Genomic DNA, 23,974 nt, shown 5'->3' with positions numbered 1-23,974 from the left:
CAACCCCACTTGCAAACCAGTAAAATTTCACTGGTAGCGAAGTATCAGAGAACTTCCCCACTTTGCATACAGACTTAACTGCAAACCTTGATCGCCAGCCTGACTAGGCCATTTCCCCAAAGTTTCCAAAAAGTGTACAGGCATGGGTTAGTGAACATGTAATGGGGACAGTTCCATTACTGAAAGTCACCCATCAAGAATGTTAGTGCTCTAAAATCAGTGTTTATGTGGCATCATTAAAGTAATGATGGGAGCTTACCATCTCTGTGGTACATTGGTCCTAAACTGTTGAAGGTTCTAGGTTAAAACCAATTCTTTGTATTTTTGCAGCAAAAAAATGAACAAGGAGGCAAGAAGACACCTGACAACTAATATGTTCCTAAAAGCTTCCCCTAATATCTAGTGGGCCATCACATTCTGAACCAGCTGAAAGCTTTTAAACAGTCTTCAAGAGCAACTGAGCATTCAATACATAGCACTGAGACGACAGAGACACAAATAACTGTCACCAGGTTTGAAGAATTATGCAAATGTAAAGTACATCACTAAAACAGCCTTGTTTTAAGCGCTCAGCTAGTAGCCATCGATGCCAAGGAATTGAATGCAGGTACGCGAAGGAACAAAGTACTCCATCCCTCCTCTTCACCCGACATACTACCCAAGGAGGGAAGCTCTCTCCTTTGCATGTTGCAGCTCCCTGTCCTTACACTGGCAGATCCTACCAGACTGGGTTTTCCTTTTTAAAAAATGCTAGTCAGTAACCTTTGGGGCTTAGTTGCAAGACTGAATTTAAAACAATAAAACCAACATACCTCTGAAAGGAACTTATTCTGCCCCTGCTTTGCCTTAAATCTCTTAATCTTTTGCTGAATTCTCCTGTCTTTGTCCAATACTTCCACAGATGCCCATTGACAGTGAAGGTAAGAGCTAAAAATAAATGGAAGAAAAGACAAATTCAAACATGCAACATCCTAGTTTTCCAGCTATTAAGCACTTAGTCACAGCTTGATATTTATGAAAAATGATTGTGTACAAATTAGGAAACAATCTCTCCATTTTAAGGCATCCTTATTTAATTTTTGAGGAAAAACACAACACACACATTTGAATATAGATGAACTGGGTCAAGGAGTCTTTCTCTTTTACTCATTCTGAATGATGATGATGATGATCATCATCATCATCGGCCCCAGACACACTGATCTGATGTTTGAAAGCTGTAACTGGATGGCTACGTGGGAGCCGGATGAAGTTAAATTCTTCAAGGACAAGGTCCTTTGGCTGGGTCAGGACTATATGGGGTTGGGGGCAAACTCCCATCCCTTGCGGGGGCGCAATTAGTGCCAGCGCCTTTCGTCAAGAAACGCCTCCCTTTCTATGGAGGCGCAGGTTACAGCTACAACAAAGGCGGCATTTTTTCATCTCCACCGAGCTAAGCAGTCGGCCCCTTATCTCTCTCGCCCTGACCTTGCCACTGTGATCTATGCGACAGTCACCTCCAGGCTTGATTATTGTAACTCACTCTACGTGGGGCAGCCCTTGAAACTGACCCAGAAACTCCAGCGGGTGCAGAATGCCACGGTGAGACTCCTCACGGGGTCCTCGCCACGGGAGCACATTAATCTGCTGCTATACCAGCTGCACTGGCTCCCGGTGGAGTACAGGATCAGGTTTAAGATGCTATATAGCCTATGACCCTCATACATACAGGACCGCCTCTCCTGTTATGCAAATAAGGTCTGCAAATAATAACACCCTGAAGATCCGAGGCCCCAGGGAGATTAGACTGGCCTTGACCAGAGCCAGGGCCTTTTCGGCCGTGGCCCTGGTCTGGTGGAACACTCTCTCACAAGAGACCAGGGCCCTGCGGGATTTGACATCTTTCCGCAGGGCCTGCAAGATGGAGCTGTTCCGCCAGGCCTTTGGTCAGGGTTCAGTCTGATTCTTTTCTTTCTGTATAAGAACAAGCATTAAAGAGGCCTCCTAGCCTGCTCACAGGTCCTTTAAAGACCAGTGGTAACAGTTGGCCCTGGAGAATATTAACCACTCTCAATTTTACCCGTGGACTGCCATCTGTCCAGATTTTAATTTGCTCTGAACTAATTTTAAGATGTATTTTAATTAATTGATTGCCTGTTTTTATGTTCTTATGTTCTTTGTATACTGTGTTAGTTTTGTGATGTTAGCTGACCTGAGCCCAGCTCTGGCGGGGTGCAAATAAATCATCATCATCATCATCATCATCATCATCATGGAATTAGCTCACAATATACATTTTTGTTCATGAAACAGCACTGATCTTCCACAGGCATATGTCTGTGCAGAGAAAAGTACTGTAAAGCCTGCACAATAACAGACAATTCCTGTGACTGTTGTGACAAAAAACATAATCCAACAAAAGTTAATTTGCCTTGTCCCACTGAAATCAAAGAGACTAAGTATTTCAACAGAATTAAAGTTCTTTTAAATATTGGTAAACAAATTGATTTTAATCTGATTTTACAACTTTTGCTGTTGTATATCTAGTATGTGTTGTGTGAACTGCCTGAGTTGTGACTGACTGTAAGCCCAATTTTGGAACATGCTGCTCTATTATAATTTTAATTTGCAAGTTGCTTTAAATAAATTCAAATAATAAAAGATGAGTATGGAGTCATAACAACCCATGTTTTAATGTCATTTAACAGCCTTTTAATCTTATTATGAGCTGCCACCTTTCATTCTTATTTTAATGACTTGTATTGATATTTTATTTTTATTGTATTTTAATTAAATCTGTTTGTAAACTATCCTGCCTTAACAGTAGGGTATAACTCTCAAAAATAAAGAAAACCAATGCCATGTTGCCTTTTTTGTGATTTTTTTCTTTAGGTGAAAAGTAGGCTTTCGAAAAGTGCAACTTTAGTAGTCAACCTAGCTAATGAGGATCATGTAATGAACATTGCAACATCAAGGCACTGAACAGTCACATTTGGCTATGAGTCATAACCACTAAATGTAAACAAAGCCTTCTGATGACCCACACCCTTAATAGGAGGGGGAAATAGAGGTGGACTACATCCCAGGCAACCAGACAGTGATCCTTGTATTGCATCATTAAACTGGTGAGATCATTGTCCATTGCACTAGTGATGCAGAGCAAGATCTCTAAGTCAATCCTGCTCCAGCTGCATTCAGTTACATGACTAGCTGAAACAGAATGTGGATGGAGGTGTATCCCCATCTTATTCTGCCACAACTAGTTAACTACACAACTAGCTTAGCAAATGTACTATTGGTCTGGTCTCCTCTGCCATTAGAATGTGCATCTCTTGATGCTTGCACCCACTTCCTTGTGAACCTTTGTAAGGTGGTGATGAGCCCTACCCCAATTTTGTCTCTGCAAGTCATAACAGAAGCACTAGCCTTGAACAAAAACACTTTTAAAAAAATGGAAACAAAAAATTAATTTCTTACCTAAAAATGCTACAGAGAAAAATGATGGCAAAAAAATAAAGATCAGTAATTCTAAACTGAATGGGTGAAAAAAGGTGTTTACTCTTTCATGATTAAGGTTTGCACAGTAGCAACAGTTATGTTAGATGGCAATGATGGATTAAATTTAAATACAAGGTCGACTCTCAACTTACGTCGGGGTTACGTTCCAGGAATAGCGTCTAAAGCCAAACTCACATACAGAAAAAAAAACACTCTACTTGTGACTCTTAATACTCTCCCAAGGCTGCATGTACTCTTCCAAGGCTACTAAACATTCTCCCTGAACCTATGAATGCTATTCAAGGTGAGTGCAATTGCAATGAGCTTGCCGACATTCTGTTCCTGGATGCCTGTCCCTTTTTATTTATTTTTGGGTTTTTTCTGGCCAAGCACATAAAGCTGAATTTGCACAAGTTAAATGTGTGTAAGTTGGGAGTTGAGTGTACTTCAAGTAATTTTGAAGTTATTGCTTACTTACAAGTTTTTGTATTTTACATAGAATTCTTCAGTTTCTACTTCCTCTCCATTCTCCATCTGTAAAAAGATACTCACGATGTTAATTATGAACTCTGCTATAAGTTATCACCTCCAACTTACATATAATGTAACACAGATTGGAATTTAACAATAGGAAGGTTTATTGTATGGCATTTTTTTAAAGAAAAGGGGAAGAATGATATAGGTAAAGGGTTTTCTACATCTGTCTGCCCATGAACATTCTGCACTACTTATTACAACACCCAAGACATGAATCATTTTAACTCCTCCCTAACCGCATGCAGCTTCATTCACAACAAGCTGACCCCAACTCTGGCTTCCAGCCAAACCAACAGTGTTAAGGAGAAGCCAAGTGTACCATTTTCTCAGGCAGCAGCCAATTAGCAACTGCACTCGTGAATGCCATATGTATTATTTTTGGCTGGTGCCTGGCAACTTTATATTGTGGTTTTTGTAACATGTTCAAGTAGTGTTTTAACAGCGTTTATACTTCCATATTGTTAGCACTGATAATAAGAAACTGTATGAAACTGAACCTTTCACTTCTAATCGTAGTTTTAACATGTTATTGTTCATGATGTTAGTTTTACTCAACGGTGCAATTAAATTCATTCTGACAAGTGACCTTGCATGCAGAGCAGCCAAATTAAATTAACGCCCAAAATATAACATTTAATAAGGCTAAAACTGTGACAAAAAATCTTAAACCAATACTGTCAATAAAATAAATTTATGCAGGCTGTGTGGCACGTTCTGCAACTTCAACATTTTTTTAAAAAAACCCAGAAAGAAAACCTCAGATTTTGATACAGTTTAAGGTATAATTTCATCCTGAAGTCTGGCCTGCTTTCCATATAATGCTAAGGTATGGTTTGTTTAGATCAACCATTATTTGTTCCATTGTGTAAACCCAACCCAGTACAGTCGTACCTTGGATCTGAAACACCTTGGTTCCTGAGCAAATCAGCTACCAAACGATCAAAACCCAGAAGTGAGTGTTCCAGTTTACGAACGTTCTTTTGGCAGCCAAACATCCGATGGGGCTTCCGCAGCTTCCGATTGGTTGCAAGAGCTTCCTGCAGCCAACCAGAAGCCACACTTTGGTTTCCAAATGTTTTGGAAGTCGAACAGACTTCCAGAACAGATTCTATTCAACTTCTGAGGTATGACTGTAGTTTATCCATAGCTTGTTTCTTCCCAACAAACCACAATCATAAGCAATGGTTTGTGGATGACTTATGAAGCTTGGCTTATTATGTACAAACCTGATATAGTTTATTGCCCTGCCCCAGATGCTCACTGAAACCATGTGGCAAGAGAGGTAGAAAAACAAATCCGTTCCCATGGCTCAGTGGCTCTCATTGGTGCTTTGTCTCATAAACTCACTCCTAACTCTGCCTACCAATAGACTTCTTTCCCTGCCTCTCTCTATGTCCTCCCTCACAAGGCAGGTAGCTTTGCAGCTGCTGCCAAGGAGGAGGAAATTTAAAGTGACCACAGGCCAGTTCACCCTACTAACATCTAAAATAGGATGAATAAGGAAGCAACAAAGTTAAACCAACCATACACCACACACCAATTTACTTTCTTAAATTGTAGCACCATTTATATATGATTTGTTTAAAAACAGGGATACCCAGCAATTGTTGGGGAAAATACTATTATTGGACCAAAAAAACCTTTCATGTGAGCTTGCAATCAACACCCAATACTGCCCATAAGAAAGGACTATTGCTTGCAACTTGCAACTCATGGCTTCAGGGTAATTAGCACTTTCTGTGCAAACATCTGATTAACAATCCACATGGTGCCCTGAAGTCTCCATTCTGTTTTCACAAACCTAGAAACAATAATCCCTGACCTTGGTGTTTTTGTGTTTCTGTGTGTATTCTGCACCTTCTTTAAGAGGTGGGCTTTCCAGACCCACAGTAGGAATTCTGAAATCTGCCTCCATCTGCTCCCTTTTCTAGTGCAATGAACTAGCAAAATGATGTGTTGGTCAGCTGTAGCAACCCTCCAGAATGGCCTCCCCAAACCTTTAAAAACTATTGCCTTTGCAATAGGACAGATAGGATAGCCAATTTAAAGCATCCCTTGACTCTCAGAGGGCATGGGATGAGGAGGTCACAATGTTCATCATTCTTTTTTACCACATGTACAGGAAGGCCTTGCAGATCAGTTTCTGAATGATGCCATTTCCCCCCGGCTCTTTGAGGAAATGTGCCACTGCAATGCCACCCTCTACAGGGGAAAGACCAGCCAAATGTCCCAGCCAGATGGGTAGGATATAAATAAATTATCATTATCATTATCAACATCAACATCATCCAGGAAACCAAGACACTTGCACCAGGTACAACATTAGTTTTAAGTTTCTGACCTGGTGTGCATGAAACACTAAGGCATAGTTTGAATAGTTTAACCATAGTTTGACAGTTTGAACAAAGTTGACTAGCTTAACCAAGACTTGTTTGTTCCCAAGAAACCACAACTACAAGCCACCTGGCCAGTCCAGAAAGACTCCTTTCTACAATAGAATGGGAGATTGTGGACTCTCCTTCCTTAGAGGTTTTGAAGCAGAAGTTGGATGGCCATCTGTCATGAATACTTTCAACTGAGATTCCTGCATTGCAGGGGATTGGATTAGATGACCCTTGGGGTCCATGATTCCTTCAACTTCAGGACAGGGTTGGGGCCAGCACTGTTACTACTTTCAAGCACATGCCTTTCTAGTGCTGCACCCACTGCCCTCTCCAATGACTCTCCATCTCAAGGTGCCACAACATCTTCAGGAACATTTTATACACACTCAGATTGGTGGTGGAATGCCAGCATCCTCACTTTTGAGTACACTAAATATCCTGGCCAATCTACAACAGTGTAAAGTCATCAGAAATAGGCTGGAGTGACTGCATGTATGCATCAACATGTACAGTAGCCCAAAATCATTGCCAGATCCATCACTGACTTAGACATGACTCAAGGTACCCACAATAGGTGGCAATCTCTATTTCCACCTTTAGCATACACTTAATCCCCTTCATGCCCAAAGATCCAACCTTCTCCCAAGCCAGTTTCCTCCTTCTAATGCCTTTAAAGAATTTGGGACACTATTGGTCTCACACCCAACTCTTAGCTGGAAATAAAGTTAATAACTGATTTGAATATGACTCTAGTTTGACAAACTAATTATATTTTATTGGTGTCATATTCAATATTCATAAAAATAGTGTAACACAAATTACAAACAACTGGGGAACACTGTATTCCTCAGTGACAACTTAAAACTCCTTATTGGGCTATCGGGAAGCTCTGGAAGAGAAAATAGAAGAGAAAGCAAAACAGAAACCTAAAATGCACTAAAAAAATACTGGATTCATAGTAAATAATTGAAGGGACCTATTATCCCTCAATAGTCTTAACAGGATTTCCACCCCAAAGTGTATTAAAAATATGAATACAATATTGAAAGTTGGTTCTATGAGAGTGTTAAAGCCAACACTTTACTAAAGAGTAGAATTAATCCCCATAGTAAAATTTACCCTTGTGTCAGGCTGCAGCTGAATGAGGGATTCCAAGGACAAGCCCTTGAACAGTACATTTAACCCAGTAGCAAGGCTGTGGGGGAAGACCAGCATTGCCTTCCTGGTTTCCCAACAGCACAGAGAGGGAAGGAAAGAAGGGGTAGGGATTCCCAATACAGTTGGCCAAGTACTGCATTTAATCCCCATGGCCGAGGATCAACGGAAATCACACATTTTTCTCCATGGAATCCCTTGGGACTGCTTCGCAGAACCCCAGGGTTCCATGGATCAGTTTGGGAAAAACTGGTTTGTGGTAATTCAGGCCATATATTGTAAAAAAAAGTGTTAACTTACAAAATCAGAGGGATAAAAAGGTATATTTTATTCTGTTCACTTGGGCATTTCCTCAGCTTCAAGAATCTTAACATCTATTTTTCTGCAAATCATGCAACCTTAAGAACAACCCTGTGTATCTATCAGAACACAGCATTCTCCCCCATTGTTTACCATCACAACTGGTGTTCAGTGGCATACCCAACAGTGCCCCCAACCGGTCAGAATTCAGGCTGTTTATTGGCCTTCGTCCAGTTCGATACTGCCTCCAGGCAGCAGTCTAGCACCTGCACTGCCTCGTCCAATATGGTTGACACAGAGCTGGGTATCATCAGCATTGACACCATGCCCCTTAATCCCCAATGACCTCAACCAAGTGGCTTCATATTAATATTAAAGAGCCTAGTGGAGAGAAAGGAACCCTTTCATACCTTGCAGCATTACAAGGAGGACACCAGAGCCAATGGTATCAAAAGCTGCCAAGAGTCTGAAGAACCAAGAAGGCTGCACTCCTCTTTTCTTTCTCCCTGCACTGGTAACCAACCAGGGTGACCAAGGCAATTTTGGTGTCAAAATCAGGCCTAAAACTTGGTTGCAACCAGGATGCTTCCAGATCTAAGCTTATTACCAGAAATGGGTTATTTAGATATGGGTCTATGTCCGTGATTGGCATGTGAGTGCACACATTTTCAAAGGCATTTGGTTGTTTCCAACACACAGCAGTGGGTGGTGCCTGACATAATGTTTCCATGCTATGGAATGCTCTCCCCAGGGGCATGTGCATGTATCACTTGGAGTTACTGAGGCAATAGGCCCAATAACAATGAGAGCACGAGGCATCCTTAGGCATTCCCTGGGGAGAGCATTCCACATACAGGTGGTCACCACTGAAAAGGCCCATTCTGATTTTTGGCAAATGACAAATTCAGTAGTCATAGCTGGGAGAAGAATTAACAACAACTTTACAATAAAGTATGACAAGCCTTCAGACTTCCATTTTTTAAAGGTAGAGTGTATGGTCCTAGGGGAATCAAGGGACTACAATTTTTAATAATATTAGAAAAAGTTGAGCATCAGATAGTCAATATCTAGCAGAAGCAATAGAAAAAGGCCACAATATAAGATACTTCAGAGGTTAAACAATTCCAGACTGTCAACAGAGGAGCTTATTGGACGAAGGAGATTATTCACCAAAATAATGATATTAATATGTATAATATTTTTCAAAAAATGAAAAGAACTCATAATTAAGAAACAATGTTTGCAATCAGAAACTAGTAATTATACTAAAAATATTCTAAAAACTGGAGCAAAACTTACACTACTTATGTGTTAACTACAGTTTAATGCTTCAAAGCAAAAATGAAAGTTTCTGAATGCCTCTATCTTGTGCCTCCTTGCACCAATGCAGAAAAAGTATTTGATGTTGTGAGTTAAACATTAATCCAGGCTAAATGTTCTTGGAATAGTGAGTTATATCACAGGAACAAAAGGCAGTGAACAAGCAGCATGCAGAACTTGTTGAGTCTCAAATATTCACATGACACGATAACACTTGCAAAAATACAATTCTAATAATACCTCCCTATAAAGATCCCTCTATTACAATAATGGAGTGTCCCAATCAGTATTTCCCCCCCAGTATTTTGTTGCTATTTGTCTAAGGAAGCTGTTTTGTAGTGTTTCATGATCTTTCACTGTGAGCTTCCCATTTTCCAATTTCCTTGCACAGTATCTTGCTCATTATTAAGTAGTGATTTAAATCACTGATTTAAAAATCACCTTAATTTAATCTAGTGGGATAGGCAGCTTAAACATGCATTTTCAGTTGCATATACAGGTTTTAAAACCACTTGTGAAATCCATTTTTTTTTTGTTTAGCAATTATGTAATAAACAAGCACTGAGATATGAAGTTTTGCTTTGTTTAAATTACCTGCTTCTTGACTGTACGGCTACTCATGATTTTCTCTACGACAGGACCTTCAGCATCAGCAGATTCCTACAATTAAACATTTCACAGTAGTTACATAGGTGAAAAAAGTGCAAAGGAGCAACCATTCTGATTATAGAGATCCTGATGAACTCATAATGCTTTCTTTCAACATGAGAGTGAACATTATGGAGTTCAGTTCAGTGGTACAAAATTTAAGAAAATAGCCTATCACTCCTTTTCTGGTGTTGCTGAGTTAATGGTAGCTGAGGCAGAATTGATATTCATGGTATTACCCCCCCCCCATTTTCTCTGACTCCTCCCTTGTGTCTGAAAAACCACCAAGAAGCTAAATAAATAAATAAATCCTAGACTCTCTCTTGATTTCCACATTTCCAAGGATTCCCTGTGCATATATATTTAGCAGTGTTTCACATTCTAAAAAGGAGCAAGAGAAACTGAAAGAGAAGGATAAAGAACTGGAAGAAAAGAAAAAAAGGAGGAAGAGCTTCTGCTTCTGGAGCTACCAACATTAAGAAGAGCTATACTGGAGAAGCCCAAAGGCCTACTGAGTCCAGTACTATGTTCTCATAGTGGGCAACCAAATGTCTATGAGCAGCTTACAAGACGTACATGAGTGTAATAGCACTCTCCTACTCATGATCCCCAGCAACCAGCATTCATATGTAAAATGCCTGATACAGGAGGTAATATATAGCCATCGTGAGTTGTAAGAGCCAGTGTGGTATAGCAGTTAGAGCCAGACTATGACTAAGATCAGGTTCAAATCCCCACTTGGCCATGAGGCTCACTGGGTGGCTCCAAGTTAGCCACCAATTCACAGCCAATAGGTTTGGCCTTTCTCTACCAAGAGAAAAAATGTCTAAAGGCACATAATACAGGTTCATAAAACTATTTATGGCGTGAAGACTGTTTGAGAATGAGTGAGATGTTTTTCTTCTTCACTCCAAATACTAGAATTCACAGTCACCACTTTACAAAGAGGAGCATTAATAGGCAAGAAAATAAGCACAACACAATTAACCCACACTGCTTTCTGCAAATTTGATTAGTAATTGATTTGGGATAGACACAAGGAAGTACTTCTTCGCACAATTTATAGAACTCACTAAAACAAGATGTTGTAACAGTCACTCAGGTATCTTTTAAATGGAGATCAGATAGATCCATGAGGATATGAATGGCTACTAGTCACATGGCTGTATGGTATCTTCATGTTCAGAAGCATTTTGCTTCCAGTTTTATATCCAGCTTTCATGCTTGGAAGCATCTTGCTGACTGCTGTTGGAAAGAAAGTTCTGGAGTAGCTGGACCAAAGATCTGACCCAGAAAGCATCTTAAGGAATTTTGTTGTTGCCATCATTTTGTTGTTACATAGCTTTGCGGTAATAATGACACCCTCAGTTTTGCAGAGAATAGGAATAAATTCTTCTGTAGTTGATCAAAAACATCAAATTTCAAAACAATATTGATGCCCCTTATCCACACACCTCCTCTTGGAGATATTCAGCTCAAGATATCAGAAATAAAATTTAAGAAAACTTAACATATTAATTACCAATTTAATATTTAAGTGTGTGCGCACTTTCAGCAATGGTTTCCCAAGTTAGTTAAGTGAAGTAGCGACATTAAAAAACTACTACTACAAAAAAAATGTTAAAGGAGTCATTTCACATTATCGCCCTTCATTTTATTCAACCTATTTTATCCATCATTTACATTGCATAGAAAATAAAGCATATCCTGCTGGTTACTACAAGACAGTAATTTCATAAAGGGGTTCTTATAGTGCCTGACAGCAGGAGACAAGCTTAAGTGGTTTATTAAGTCATAGAAGCCAGACCACTGAATTCACAGAGGTAAATTCAGTCTCCTTGGAGCCTAGTTTTAGGCTTTACAACAGAGACCATTAATTTCACTAAATTGTGTTGAATTACATATTGTAGGCTTGTAAAGAAAACTTGAATGAGCACAGCCTTTAAGAACCTAAACAACTAATTTCCTTTGGCATGTTGAGCCAAGCTGAGATGGAAGTCCCTTGGAAGCAAAGTCAACACTTAAATGTTTTACAGCCTAAATGGTTATAGAGAATTTTCAGTCTAACCCATTTGAAGAGCATAAATATGAACAGACCTGTTGCTCAGACTGAGAAGTATTTGAAGGGGAGTTTCTTCCAGCACCATCTGCATCATCAACTTCTTCATCAGAAATCTTGAACTCAAGGTCTTCTGTGTAACGCTTTCTCTTAACCTGCCTGCTAGAGCGCCTCTTCTGAAAAAGAAAAAAACCACCCTGCATTGTAAAATTTCATCCTATTGATTAGCAGGACTATAGACCTCGAGAGAGAAATCTATTCCCCTTTGAAAGCAGAGGGACAGAAGGAATTCAAGGGCCTTATCACAAAAGCAGGTGCCCTACCCATTCTACAGAATGGGAAATGATTCTGCTTTTCATTATGAAGCACAATTAAAACTTTGCAGTAAATCAAATAAAAATAGAAGAAATATATACTAGATGCCACAGGTGAAAGAGCACAACAGGAAAGAGGCCAGAGTGTGCGTCCTGGAGAAATTTCGCTTTAGAAGATTCCATATAGATATTTTCATGCTACCAATTAACAAGAAATACACCAAATAAGTTACAGTATTATTTTCTCAGTGGTAGGATATTAGAGTGGAATGCTGCATCCAATCTCTGGAGAGATTAGAGAAATGATTTTGATGGTCTGAACAAGAAGATTTAGAGACCCAGAATGTTTACTGATATCCCTGGGGAACAGGGGTGCCAACTTGAATACAATATTATGGGGGACCAGGTAAGTCCTGCCCTGCGTAATTGATCACATGATGCAGTTCATGCCCACCTCCCTAAAATATTTTATTGTGGGGGCCGAAGCCCCCATGGCCCCTAGAAGTTGGCTTCTATGCTGGGGAATTTCCCAGAAGTTTAGGCCAGGGATCTTATTGAAATCCTAGCTGGCTCTTGAATCAGGAGATGAGTAGAGCTATCAGTACGATCGCTCCTGAACGTCTTCAGCAAAGTCATAGTGTTAATTAAGCTCCTTTTTATTAGGATCTGAGGGTTGTTAAATGACAAAGTCAACAAATGGAGCACAGGTGGCAGAAAAAAATCATGATGAATGTGGCCAAACACAGACTGGATTCGATCATACATACTACTATTTGGCACGGATGATGGCAATGAAAGCCTGCTTTTCTGCCACCACTGCATCCTCACAGTGTTGTAGCTATTTTAAGTGACCAGATGCCTGCTTAACACAAGAGCAACAAAATTAATATCTAAGACCATTAAATCAATGTGCCTACTTGCTGCATTTTGCAGAAGAAAACTATTAGTATGGTCAGAACCCAATAGGGATGTGAGTAGGGCTGCCACCCACCAGCAGGCCATAATTCTTGGGCAGGAATATATGTGGAGAGGTGTTCCCCCAGGTACTGAGGTCCCAAGCTATTTAGTCTCAGCATTTTCATTATTGCCTTGAATGCAAACTGGAAGCATATTGGCAGCCAATGCAGCTTTAGGGCCGGTGGTCCTATGATATGCCTGAAAGGTTGAATCAAGGAACAGATTACATGCTTGTTCCTTCAGGAGAAATGCAACCAGGTCTAATTCCAGCTACCTTGAAGGTGAAAGTGGTAAAATCGTTATAAAGAAGACAAATTTAGATCCATTGGCTCTGGAAAATTAATCACCCAATCTCAAATTTACCATTTTTAATGACGTTCCAAGAACAAGAGGAATGTTCCCAGCTACAGACTTATCTTATTTTTGGTTTTGGGACAGAAACCACCGTGGTGGATGATCTACACCAGGGAATCAATGTGAAAAGTGTGACCCTGATGGTTTTGCCGCACCTCACAGCAGTTTTGTATACCACTGACCATGGTATCCTGTCTGGGATGACACATGGTGTTATGGTCCCTTCTGGGGAATGGATCTAGATGGCAATGCTGGGAGATTTCTGTTCCGTTCCTATACCAGAGGCTTTCAGGGTGCCTCGAGGTTCTACCTTGTTCCCCATGGTTTGTCAACATCTATACCAGAGTTAGGAAACCTGTAGCCCTGCAGATATTGTTGTAATACAGCAACTCCCTATGAAGAGGCAGATGTGCAACTTGGGGCCACTCCTGGATTAGCTACCTTCCATGGAGGCACCAGTGGCAGGAGGAGACAGGACCATTCTGCACTTCATTAACTGCTGTGCTTCAGATTTACTGGTCATTTTACAGCATGCATGCATTTTAAAATTGCTATTTTTATATATTATCACATTTGATTTTAGAACTGTAAACTGTCTTGTGAGAGCATTTATATCCTGAAAGTTGGTTTAGAAATCTTTTTATAAACCGCCTGGTCATTAATCACTACTGTGTTCCCATTTTTCCAAGCATTGCCCTGTTTCAAATATAAATTTGTATATACTGCTGCATTTTTAGAATAAAAATGGAGAATGTTGGATTCTGCATTCAACACTACTTTCTGAACAGCCCCAATAGCCAGTTTTGAAGCCATCTAACTTAGAAGCCTATTGTCCCCTGAAACTTGGTGACTGGAGATGGAGAGCCCTTCTGTTGTAAGTGTTTCACTTCAAAACTGCTGCTGCTTGTACTTAGGGCAGAGAAGAGAAAACAAGAGATATACAGTGTCACCTCAGTTGTTGAACATAATTCGTTCCAGAAGACCGCTTGACTTCTGAAACGTTTTGAAAACTGAGTTGCAAAGGGCAGCTGGCAAAGTCAATGGAGGAGGAGGAGGAGGAGAAGAAGAAGAAGAAGAAGAAGAAGAAGAAGAAGAAGTTGTTCGACTTCCGAGACATGTTTGAAAACAAAAGCAATTACTTCTGGGTTTTCAGCGTTCGGCTTCCGAGATGCTCGAAAACCAAGGTACCACTGTACAATCTTTGGATTTATTAAAAAGCTTGAGGTGTCATGTCTAACTTGCATCTTTATAGATGATGCAGAGCAACTGAAAAGACTCTGAAGTTGAGGAGCGTTCTTAAACAAGACTTGGAAAGAGAGAATTGGTTTCTGACTCACTAAATTTTTAGGAATATTTGAGAGTGTCCACCAAAATATATATGAAGTGACTCAGTAGGTATTATATACTTGGATTTTGAAAAAGCTTTTGGCAGAGCCTCTCATCAGAGGCCAGTAAGATAATTTAGTTAAATAAAAAGAGAACAGGTCCTCTTATTGATTAGAAATTCCTTAACAATGTGATGCAGAAGGTAGGAATAATAGGAGAGGAGGAAGCACAGCGGCTCCCTTCCAGAATCCTAACAGTGCTAGAGAAGGAAGGGGAGCACACAAGCTCAAGGCTCACTGTTGCTTTTTCTCCTAACACTAAGCCATAGTTCAGTGTTATTTCTAAATGAGGCCGTTGTGTTCTATAATTATGCATGAAATATATAACCAGTGGTATTACCTGAACTCCTGCATCATCTTCTTCTTCAGGATGTGGTGATCCTGGCGGTGTTTTTTCTAAATCTGAGTTTTCAGAACCTTCTTTTCCCTTGTTGACCTTTTTCTTCACAGCACTGGATTCCAATTCTGGTTTCTTGTTACTAAAACATGAGCGGTTGAATAAACAAAGCTTTTTACACCACATGGAATGGAACACTTGAAATCATTTCATCATAGCTACTTCAATAACTCCAACCTAATTCAAAATTTTAAAAATGTATTAAATGCATCCTATTACTACTACCTGTTAAATCTCTGCAATATACTTTTCTACTAGATCCATCCAGTAGAACACAAAACTTAAAAGAAAAAAAGCATGCTAGCTCAACAGCCAGTGCCTATTAGACACACAGGAGCTTACAGTGGGATGATTTATAACAGTACAGTGGTACCTCGGGTTAAGAACTTAATTTGTTCTGGAAGTCTGTTCTTAACCTGAAACTGTTCTTAAGCTGAGGTACCACTTTAGCTAATGGGGCCTCCCGCTGCCACCGCACCTCCGCCGCGTGATTTCTGTTCTCATCCTGAAGCAAAGTTCTTAACCCGAGGTACCACTGTATTTAAAAAAACCAGCATATGTTAAGGGCTTGTGTTGTTCTTGTTTTTTCTTTTTTCTTTTATAAGTCTTCATATTTCTAAAAGTGGAAATCATACCACAGGATGTGCCTTGGCATTAAAATGGGGGAAAGGGCAGAGTTGGATGACATGCAGGAAAATCCTGCCCTAGTAAAGAAAGTCCTGATTCTCCTAAAACCAGTAAGGTTTGAGGGCTATACACTCACTCTGACCTCAGAATGCCGGCAGCAAGCAGGTAGAAGTTTTTACTTGCCAGAACAGGGTTAGGTGCTTCCCCTTCAACATATCAAAGCCATAAGAGAATTCAAAGCTACCATTATCTTCAACTTGAGGTTTTTGAATACCATATGCACAATGTATAAAACAATAAAGAAATAAAATTCTGAGTCAGCTCAATGTGAATGTTAGGAGTATTTTCTACGGAAGCAGCTTTCCTATCAAAATTCTTATGAATACTCAGGTGTCATTCCTCTGATACATTCTGCAATTCTCATTCTTTCCCTCTCTCTCTCTCTCTCTCTCTCTCTCTCTCTCTCAAACACACACACACACACACACACACACACAGGTTCTTGTGTGTAAAAGTGCAACTGTATCAGGAGATGAAATAACATACATATCCAATATCCACTTCTGTTCCCCTTCCCAATTTTAAGTTCCTAAAACACCTATATTCATTGCTTCTGCCAAACATATTTGTGGCTTTTAACCTAAATACTCAAAATTAACAGAAGAAAAATAGGACAGGAGATATCTGAACATTTATAAACTGAAAACACTGCGTTTCATATAATGGTCTATAACATGAGGTACCTTAATTAAGTGCTCCATTTCTTTTTTAATATAGCAGTTGAAGAATACAAATTTTAAATATTTGTTATTTCCAAAACTCAGATTATGAAGAACAATATACGCACACACACAATGTCTATGAGAACCTGACATTACTAAGAATGTTTGATATCTTTAGAAGGGATACAAGACAATTTTTTTAATCAATCTGTACAACAGTTCCTTTTGCAACTGCCCTAGTGTGTATACTACACATGGACAGAAGTCTCCCCTACTATGAGGCTCCATTTCCAGCATTTATTTCCGCTCTAACTGCCACAAATTATACAATACTACAGCTGAACACTGGGCCCCTTTCCTTTCATCTGCACGCCAAGAGCAATCAGATTACCCTGGTAACCAGTGGTCACATGACCAGCACCTGCTCTTTTGGCTGGATGCCACTGACTAAAGCCATCTGCTTCCCTCAATCAGCTTTCAAACATTCTCAACACCTGCGCTGCAGCATTTTGTGGTTTCTTTTATCAAATCAGTGCAAAACTGCTTCCCAAACTTTACATATTTCTCAAATTTGTTTAAATCAAAGGTAAGCCTGTCGTAGTTGAGCTGCTGCCAGGTAAAGCAAGTTGACAGGCTAGTGCTTTTTGCTGGTGACCTCTATAAATCAGAGCTAAGCATACCATTTAATTTAATAACGGTTAGTGTACCCTGGGTGCACTACTGCATTTGAGTAACTGGCGTAACATATTGAAGAACAGCACAGGGCAGGTTTGATAAAATGTCAATTTGCTGAAAGGCTAGAAAGTGCTAATGATTCCGTCTTTTCTATTGTTCAGGACATAAAGAATCTCCAAGTGCTTGCAACATAGGAGGTTTCATGCAAGCCACATAGTGAAATTTAAGCAGAAAATCTGTATATTCAGAAAGCTTCCCCCCTTCTAGCTAGCTAGTAATAAGTAAGAGTATGAACTAAAACATTTTCCTCACTGGCGACCTACCTCAAGTGTAGATAGACTTCAGTTCTGCAGAATCTACTTTTGTTTATTACTAGAACCTCAATGTCCACCATCCATAGCAAAGTGCACAATATTGGCTCGGGGAGACAGGCATACAATTAAAAAGCAGGGTGCCTTCAAACACATGCTCAGCCCAGGAATTTGTTTTCGTTCACAGGACTGAGCTCTACCCTTTCACACAAAAATTCAATCCTCATTTCTGCCCAAGCTTTATTTATTTCAGCAGCCTATTTTTTTTGTTTCTGCTTTATTGTTGCTATTGTTGACCGATTGAAAGTTGGGAATCTTTATAAATCTACTGCAAGCCATCCAGTAGATGCTGATTTACCTTCTGCTCGTCCATGACCTATATAATTCAACTTCCCTCCCTATGCAGTATTCTGACATGGGACTTCCAATAGTTGCTATATTCCTTCTAAACAGAAGCACAAATGCACACTATTCATACAAGAGGCAAGACAACACACCTAGAATCCAATTTATTTCAACTCCAAATTTCAGACAAATAGCCAAGCCCAGGAAACCTATCTGTTTAATAAAATATTTGACCAATTAAAGGAAACGATTTGATAAGGATTGTCTGCATTCTGTAGCAGGCAGTTTAGAAAGAAAAGTTGAAGATATGCTCTGTCTCAGCTTCAGAGCATTTACATCCCTGGTCTTCAGCTTGGTGATAAACAATATAGATTTCACCTGCTGATTTGGAACATTAACTGTCTACAATGGGCAACAATTACTTATAGTCAAATTTCAAAGGCATCCTAAAGGTATTCATAGCCACATTTACCTGCAGGTACTGCATATACACCCTCCCCCCCCCAAAAAAAAACATAGCCATTATCTGCATGCACACAATAACATTCATACACCTAATCATTGTATTCATAATTAGTACATTTGGGACAACTGGAGACTGCACTGCTCTTACAAGTATTATTTATTGTAAAAAAATTATAGAGGGGAAATTACAAGTATTTTGAGAGCTGCTGTAGCAAGATATATTGACGTTTCACACATGCACAGAATCAAGCCTGCGTTAAGACATCCTGTGCAACATGGATAAGCTATGTCAAGTATGGTATAATGATGCGGAATGGGCAAAATAGCACACTAGTAAAATAAGGTTAGAGATAAAAAAATACAGGGAACACTAAAAAGAATAGTTAGCAACACAACAACAGAAAAGGCTTCAATGGCAGGAACTACAAAAGCGACTACTGACAAACATGCAGCTGAGAAGCAACCAACAGGGCCAAATCAACCAATGCTGAAGGAGTAAAATTAGCATTTGATACAATTGGAGATATATTTGTTTACAAGCTTATCCTAAAAATTTTCCGAAGATCGAGGACAGGCTACACTGCCATCATCATTTATACATAAAAACAAAGAATTCACATATTAAACAAGTTTGTAATTACTAAATTAAATAAACAGGTGCTAAAACACAACACTCTTTACTACTCAAGCCCTGCCTTCAAAAGGCTAGCCAAACAAGTATGAGAGTCTAGTTTGAGTCTCTCTCTCTCTCTCTCTCTCTCTCTGTGTGTGTGTGTGTGTGTGTGAACTCTACAATCTTCAGGCACTTACCAAGAGCAGCTCTCTATGAAACCTTGAGAACATTATCATCATCATCATCATCATCACCACCACCACCACCACCATCATTTCAGCTTATTAGTTGCTTAATACAAAATGTCTTTATACCTATATACAGGAAACACTAATAGGTCACTAAACCTTGTACTTTGGCCATTGAAGTGGTGGTGGTGGTGGGGCAACTATTCAATTGTGAGTCTCTAATTGTGGGTCTTCTGCATCATCTAGTGGGGTTTTATTTCTTATGCTTATATGGTCAACATTCACCATCCATGCCAGCTTGAGGGGTGCCAACTTGAATAAAATATTGGGGGGGGGGGAGATAAGCCCCACCCCACTTAATTGATCACAAGATGTGGTGTACTCACACCATTTGAATGGCAATGCAAACTAACTTTGTGGGTGCCTGGGCCCCTCGACTAGTTTATGGGGGAGTGTGGGGACTTCTACCCCTAGGAGTTAGCTCCTATGCTTGGGAAATATGGATGCCTTGATTTATTTGGGTGTATTACTGCTTCGGAGGTATATTGTATGCTGCTACTGTAATGGTCAGTGATCGTAAGATCGTCAGTAATGATAATTATACTTCCATAAACCATTTTTTAAAAAAATACTCTCAGGTACAACGGGCTCAATATATACAGTAGTACCTTGGAAGTCGAACAGAATCCGTCCCGGAAGTCCGTTTGACTTCTGAAACATTCAATTTCCAAAGCACGACTTCTGATTGGCTGCAGGAAGCTCCTGCAGCCAATCGTAAGCCACGGAAGCCCTGTCGGATGTTTGGAACACTCGCTTCTGGGTTTGCAGCGTTCAGGAGCCGGAACGTTTGACTCGCAAGGCATTTGGGAGCCGAGATATGACTGTACATTAAGACCAGCACATTAAATTTTGCTGAGAACACTGTTAGTAGTCAGAGGAGACCAAAAAATGTATAAAAATATCAGCAAGCATTCTGTGTTAGGAGATCGTGTGCGATCAGGCTTTCACCTAAGCTAAACCATGACTTAGCACAGGGGTCGGCAAGGCTTACCAGGCATGGGCCGGATCACTCCCGCAGAGATCCTCCATGGGCCGGGCCGGCACAGCGTGATGCAGAAAAGTGTGCCTGTGCATGTCCACGGCACCGGAAATCGCTTCTGCACATGCCTAGATGCCGAAAATCGTGCCTGTGTAGAAGCGATTACCGGCATCTGGGCATGCACAGAAGCGAGCCACGGAAGAGAGTCCCCGCGCTATGATGTGCCAGTATAGCGCAATGTGCAGGGACTTACCAAGTGGGCAGCTTGGTTCGGGGGTGGCTTGTGGGCTGGTTAAACAGCCTCCGTGGGCCACTTTCAGCCCATGGGCCTTAGGTTGCCAACCCCTGACTTAGAAGGAGTGAGCAAATATGTGGGCTCCTGGTGAGGAGACTGCAGCCAGTTCTCCCCAGTTTTTCTGCTGCTGTACCATGGTTTGCCTTAGCTTGTCACCCAGACCCAGGCTCATAGTTTAGTTCTTTCCAAAGAAATAATGAGTTGTAACCAAGGTTTGTCCTATGGTTTAAAGCTCGTGGTTTGTCTGCGAGATCTAAACTATGAGACTAGATTAGGATGACACACTAAACAATACAATGGTGTAACTCAGCACAACAACAGAATGACCAGAAAGGAACAAAGCAGTGACAATCTCTCTGGAAGTCTGTACATTTTCTTGTTTGTGCTAAGCAGCTAAGCCATGGTTTCGTTCAGTATTGTGTATGAATGAGGACAGAATGATCTGCATCAGTTAGAGCTGTTCAGTAGTGGAACAGTCTCCCACGAGAGATGGTGGACTCTCCTTCCTTGGAGGTTTTTAAACAAAGGTTGGATGGCCATCTGTCATGGACACTTTAGGTGAAATCCCTGCATTTCAGTGGGTTGGACTAGATGACCATGGGTCCCATTCCAACTCTATGATTCTATGAACCTCTGGAAAATCAAGGAAAGAAACACGTAAAGCATATTACAAGGACCAAACTCACAGGGGCTATCTATGACAGAGGGTTAAAGAATTCTCATAAAATGGAATTGATGAGAAGTTGTCCTATTCACAAAGTGGCAATGTCAAGAGCAGATCCAGAACGAACCCACAAGATATAAGGTCAAGTTACAGAGAAAATAAATTTCATCAGTGTCAGGTATTCCCAATTTCCCCCTCCCAACATATTAAAAAGCCTGACAACTATGATTACTTTAGAATGAGATTATCTAGAATTAGAAATCAGTTTATTTGCATCCAGGCCCCAGTCAGATACACTGAATAAGCACCAATGAATCAGAAGCTGGATCAAATGAAAAATGGAACTATGGCTTCTAACAACCAGTCTTAGAAACTGAGATATGAAAGCTAGGAGCTAAATGGCCCCTTAAACTTAGGTTATGAACACAACAGAATGTCTAGGTACTTTTTGAATAACAAGAATACAAAACAGAAAATGAATGAACAGCAGCTAAAATATTATGTTGATTTTTCACATGGTCTAGTCCTTCCCCAGCCCACCCCCACTAATACTCAGAGTTCAGAAATAGCTCACACTAATGAAATTCCCTGTTGCAAAATGTGCCTAGAACAACAGGAATTTTGAACACTATGATGGTACTGAACTTCATGTCTCTTAAGCATCATTTCACACTTAAACATGATGATAATAAAAATAAGGATTTTATCTACAGGATAGATTTTACAAAAAAACAATAACCAGAGTGCTGGCACTCTTTGGTTCCCTTCGCACTTCACCAAGATGTATTCTATCCCATAGAATAACATATATTAAAGGACACTGCAATGATATAGGTATACTAAGTGCATAGATCTTTCAGGCATCTTTTCGGTAGATTGCATAGCAGGTAGAGAGATGTACTTGAGATATTTTCACACCCTCACTTATTCACACCTACACCCCAGCTATGTTAAAACTGTAGAGAAGCATAAGACTGTAAGCAGGATCCTGCTGGATTGGACCAAAGGCCTATCTTTTCCAGTGTCCTGTTACCCAGAGTGTTTAATTAGATACCTATGAGAAGACCACAAGTAGGACTTTTTTTAGTATGTACAACCTACTGTGGGGTGTTAGAGGAGGGATAGTACCTCTGGTGGGGGACATGTTGTGCTCCTTGTGGGGTAGTTGTTGATCTTAGGTCTCCCCCCTGCACTCAGGCCTCACCAGTGGCTCCTAGAAGCTGTCAGCATGTGATTGTGGCCACACCTCAGGAAACAGCTTCGACTGGCTGGCTAAACCAGGTGAGGGTAGCCAATGAGTCTCAAACCCTTGATGAGTTAGGGACTTCCCTAGCATGCAAAGACAGCTATTGTGATTAGTAACCCTTGGCAGCCTCATTTTAAATGAATTTGTCAAATCCCATTTTAAGGGGTCACTACTGACCAAGCATCTTCCATGAATATGTGAAGGGCCCTGTTTGCACTAATGCAAAGAGAATTCTGTGTTTTAAAAAGTTTTATAGCACTCATTCAGAGCTCAGAATTATGTATGCTAACTTAATTTGCATAGCAGCTTTATATTCACAGTCACATGCATACATTAAATTATATTTCTACCTATAAGTGTGCATTGTATTGGAATACTAACTTTTTATAGGAATAGACTATGTGTAGGAAAGTGTTTGAAGAGTGTGGAAAAGTGACAATCACTCTCTCTCCTCAGAATTCCCAAGTGCTCTGCTTCCTCCTGCCACTCTATCTTATTTCTTTCCTCTCCCATCTTACAAAATCTATCCTAGGTCTCTTATACTCCCCAACTTTCAACAGGTAAAAGGCTACAGAGTTTGAGTGTGCAAATCTCAGACTATTCAGAGGCTAGATCACTATGCTGTTCAGATGCATTCTTTCCCATGAATAATCTAGGGAGAAAGATAGAAGAAAAGGAGACACTGGAGCAGAATCATAGAATTATGAAGTTGGAAGGGACCCACAGGATGGTCTAGTCCAACCCCCTGCAGTGCAGGATTCTTTCACCCAATGTGGAGTTGAACCCCTGACCCTGGCATTAAGAGTCTCATGCTCTACCAACTGAGCTCTCCCACACTGAGTTATCCCAGAAAATGAATTCGACAAAATTACCTGGTCCACCTTTCACTACGCAAATCTATAGATACACATTACTTCACTTTCCATCCTTCCATCCTACAGGTCAGAAGGAAAAGAGACCCTTCAAGTGCAAAAACAGCAGCAAGCCTACTAGCTTTCCCCAAGCAAAAAGGAAAATGCTCTTCTTTCTCCCTTCCTCTAAAGTTGTCTAGGGTTGTATGTCCTTAACCTTCATGAACCACTGGACCAGCTTTCTACTGAAACTTCTGCAGCCCTTCTGGGGCAGTAACTTTAAGCTTATTGGCACATACAAAACCACACACTTCTCAACCCAGAAGACCACTCAACCAGTCTGATCACCAATTGTCCTAAAATTGTGAGCAAACTTTCTCTTAGTTTTGAGTTTCACAGTAATTATTTCCTATATTACCTCTGCAATTAAATACTATAAGAAAAATGTGCTGTGACAAACACCAAGGAAAACCACAAGAGTTTACTTTCCCAGCATGCTCTGCCTTTACTTGATAGGTTTCATCACAATTTCTCAAGGTTAAGTCTATTCAAATTCAGTGCTATCAACAAGAGTCAATTCATAGTCATCTGCACTCTCTCAGAACACTGCAGGTTTTCATAGCTTACAAATTTAAATGCAGAAAAC

General features: G+C 40.3%; 1 protein-coding gene across 7 annotated transcripts in view; it reads right to left on the bottom strand.

Moving 5' to 3' along the window:
* CHD7 (chromodomain helicase DNA binding protein 7) overlaps positions 1 to 23,974 on the bottom strand; it is a 134,832-nt gene that overhangs the window by 43,815 nt on the left and 67,043 nt on the right. For all 7 annotated transcript variants that reach the window (XM_082233713.1, XM_082233719.1, XM_082233718.1 and 4 more), the window contains 5 exons: positions 15,231 to 15,369; positions 11,919 to 12,056; positions 9,768 to 9,833; positions 3,956 to 4,011; positions 813 to 927 (listed from right to left, as the gene is read on the bottom strand). In XM_082233713.1, coding sequence (XP_082089839.1) covers positions 813 to 927; positions 3,956 to 4,011; positions 9,768 to 9,833; positions 11,919 to 12,056; positions 15,231 to 15,369 — 514 coding nt within the window. The remainder of the gene's footprint in view (positions 1 to 812; positions 928 to 3,955; positions 4,012 to 9,767; positions 9,834 to 11,918; positions 12,057 to 15,230; positions 15,370 to 23,974) is intronic.

The sequence above is a fragment of the Podarcis vaucheri genome (assembly GCF_965113315.1).
Source record: "Podarcis vaucheri genome assembly, chromosome: 8".
Taxonomy (NCBI): Eukaryota; Metazoa; Chordata; class Lepidosauria; order Squamata; family Lacertidae; genus Podarcis; species Podarcis vaucheri.
This window is presented reverse-complemented; position numbering and strand designations above follow the sequence as displayed.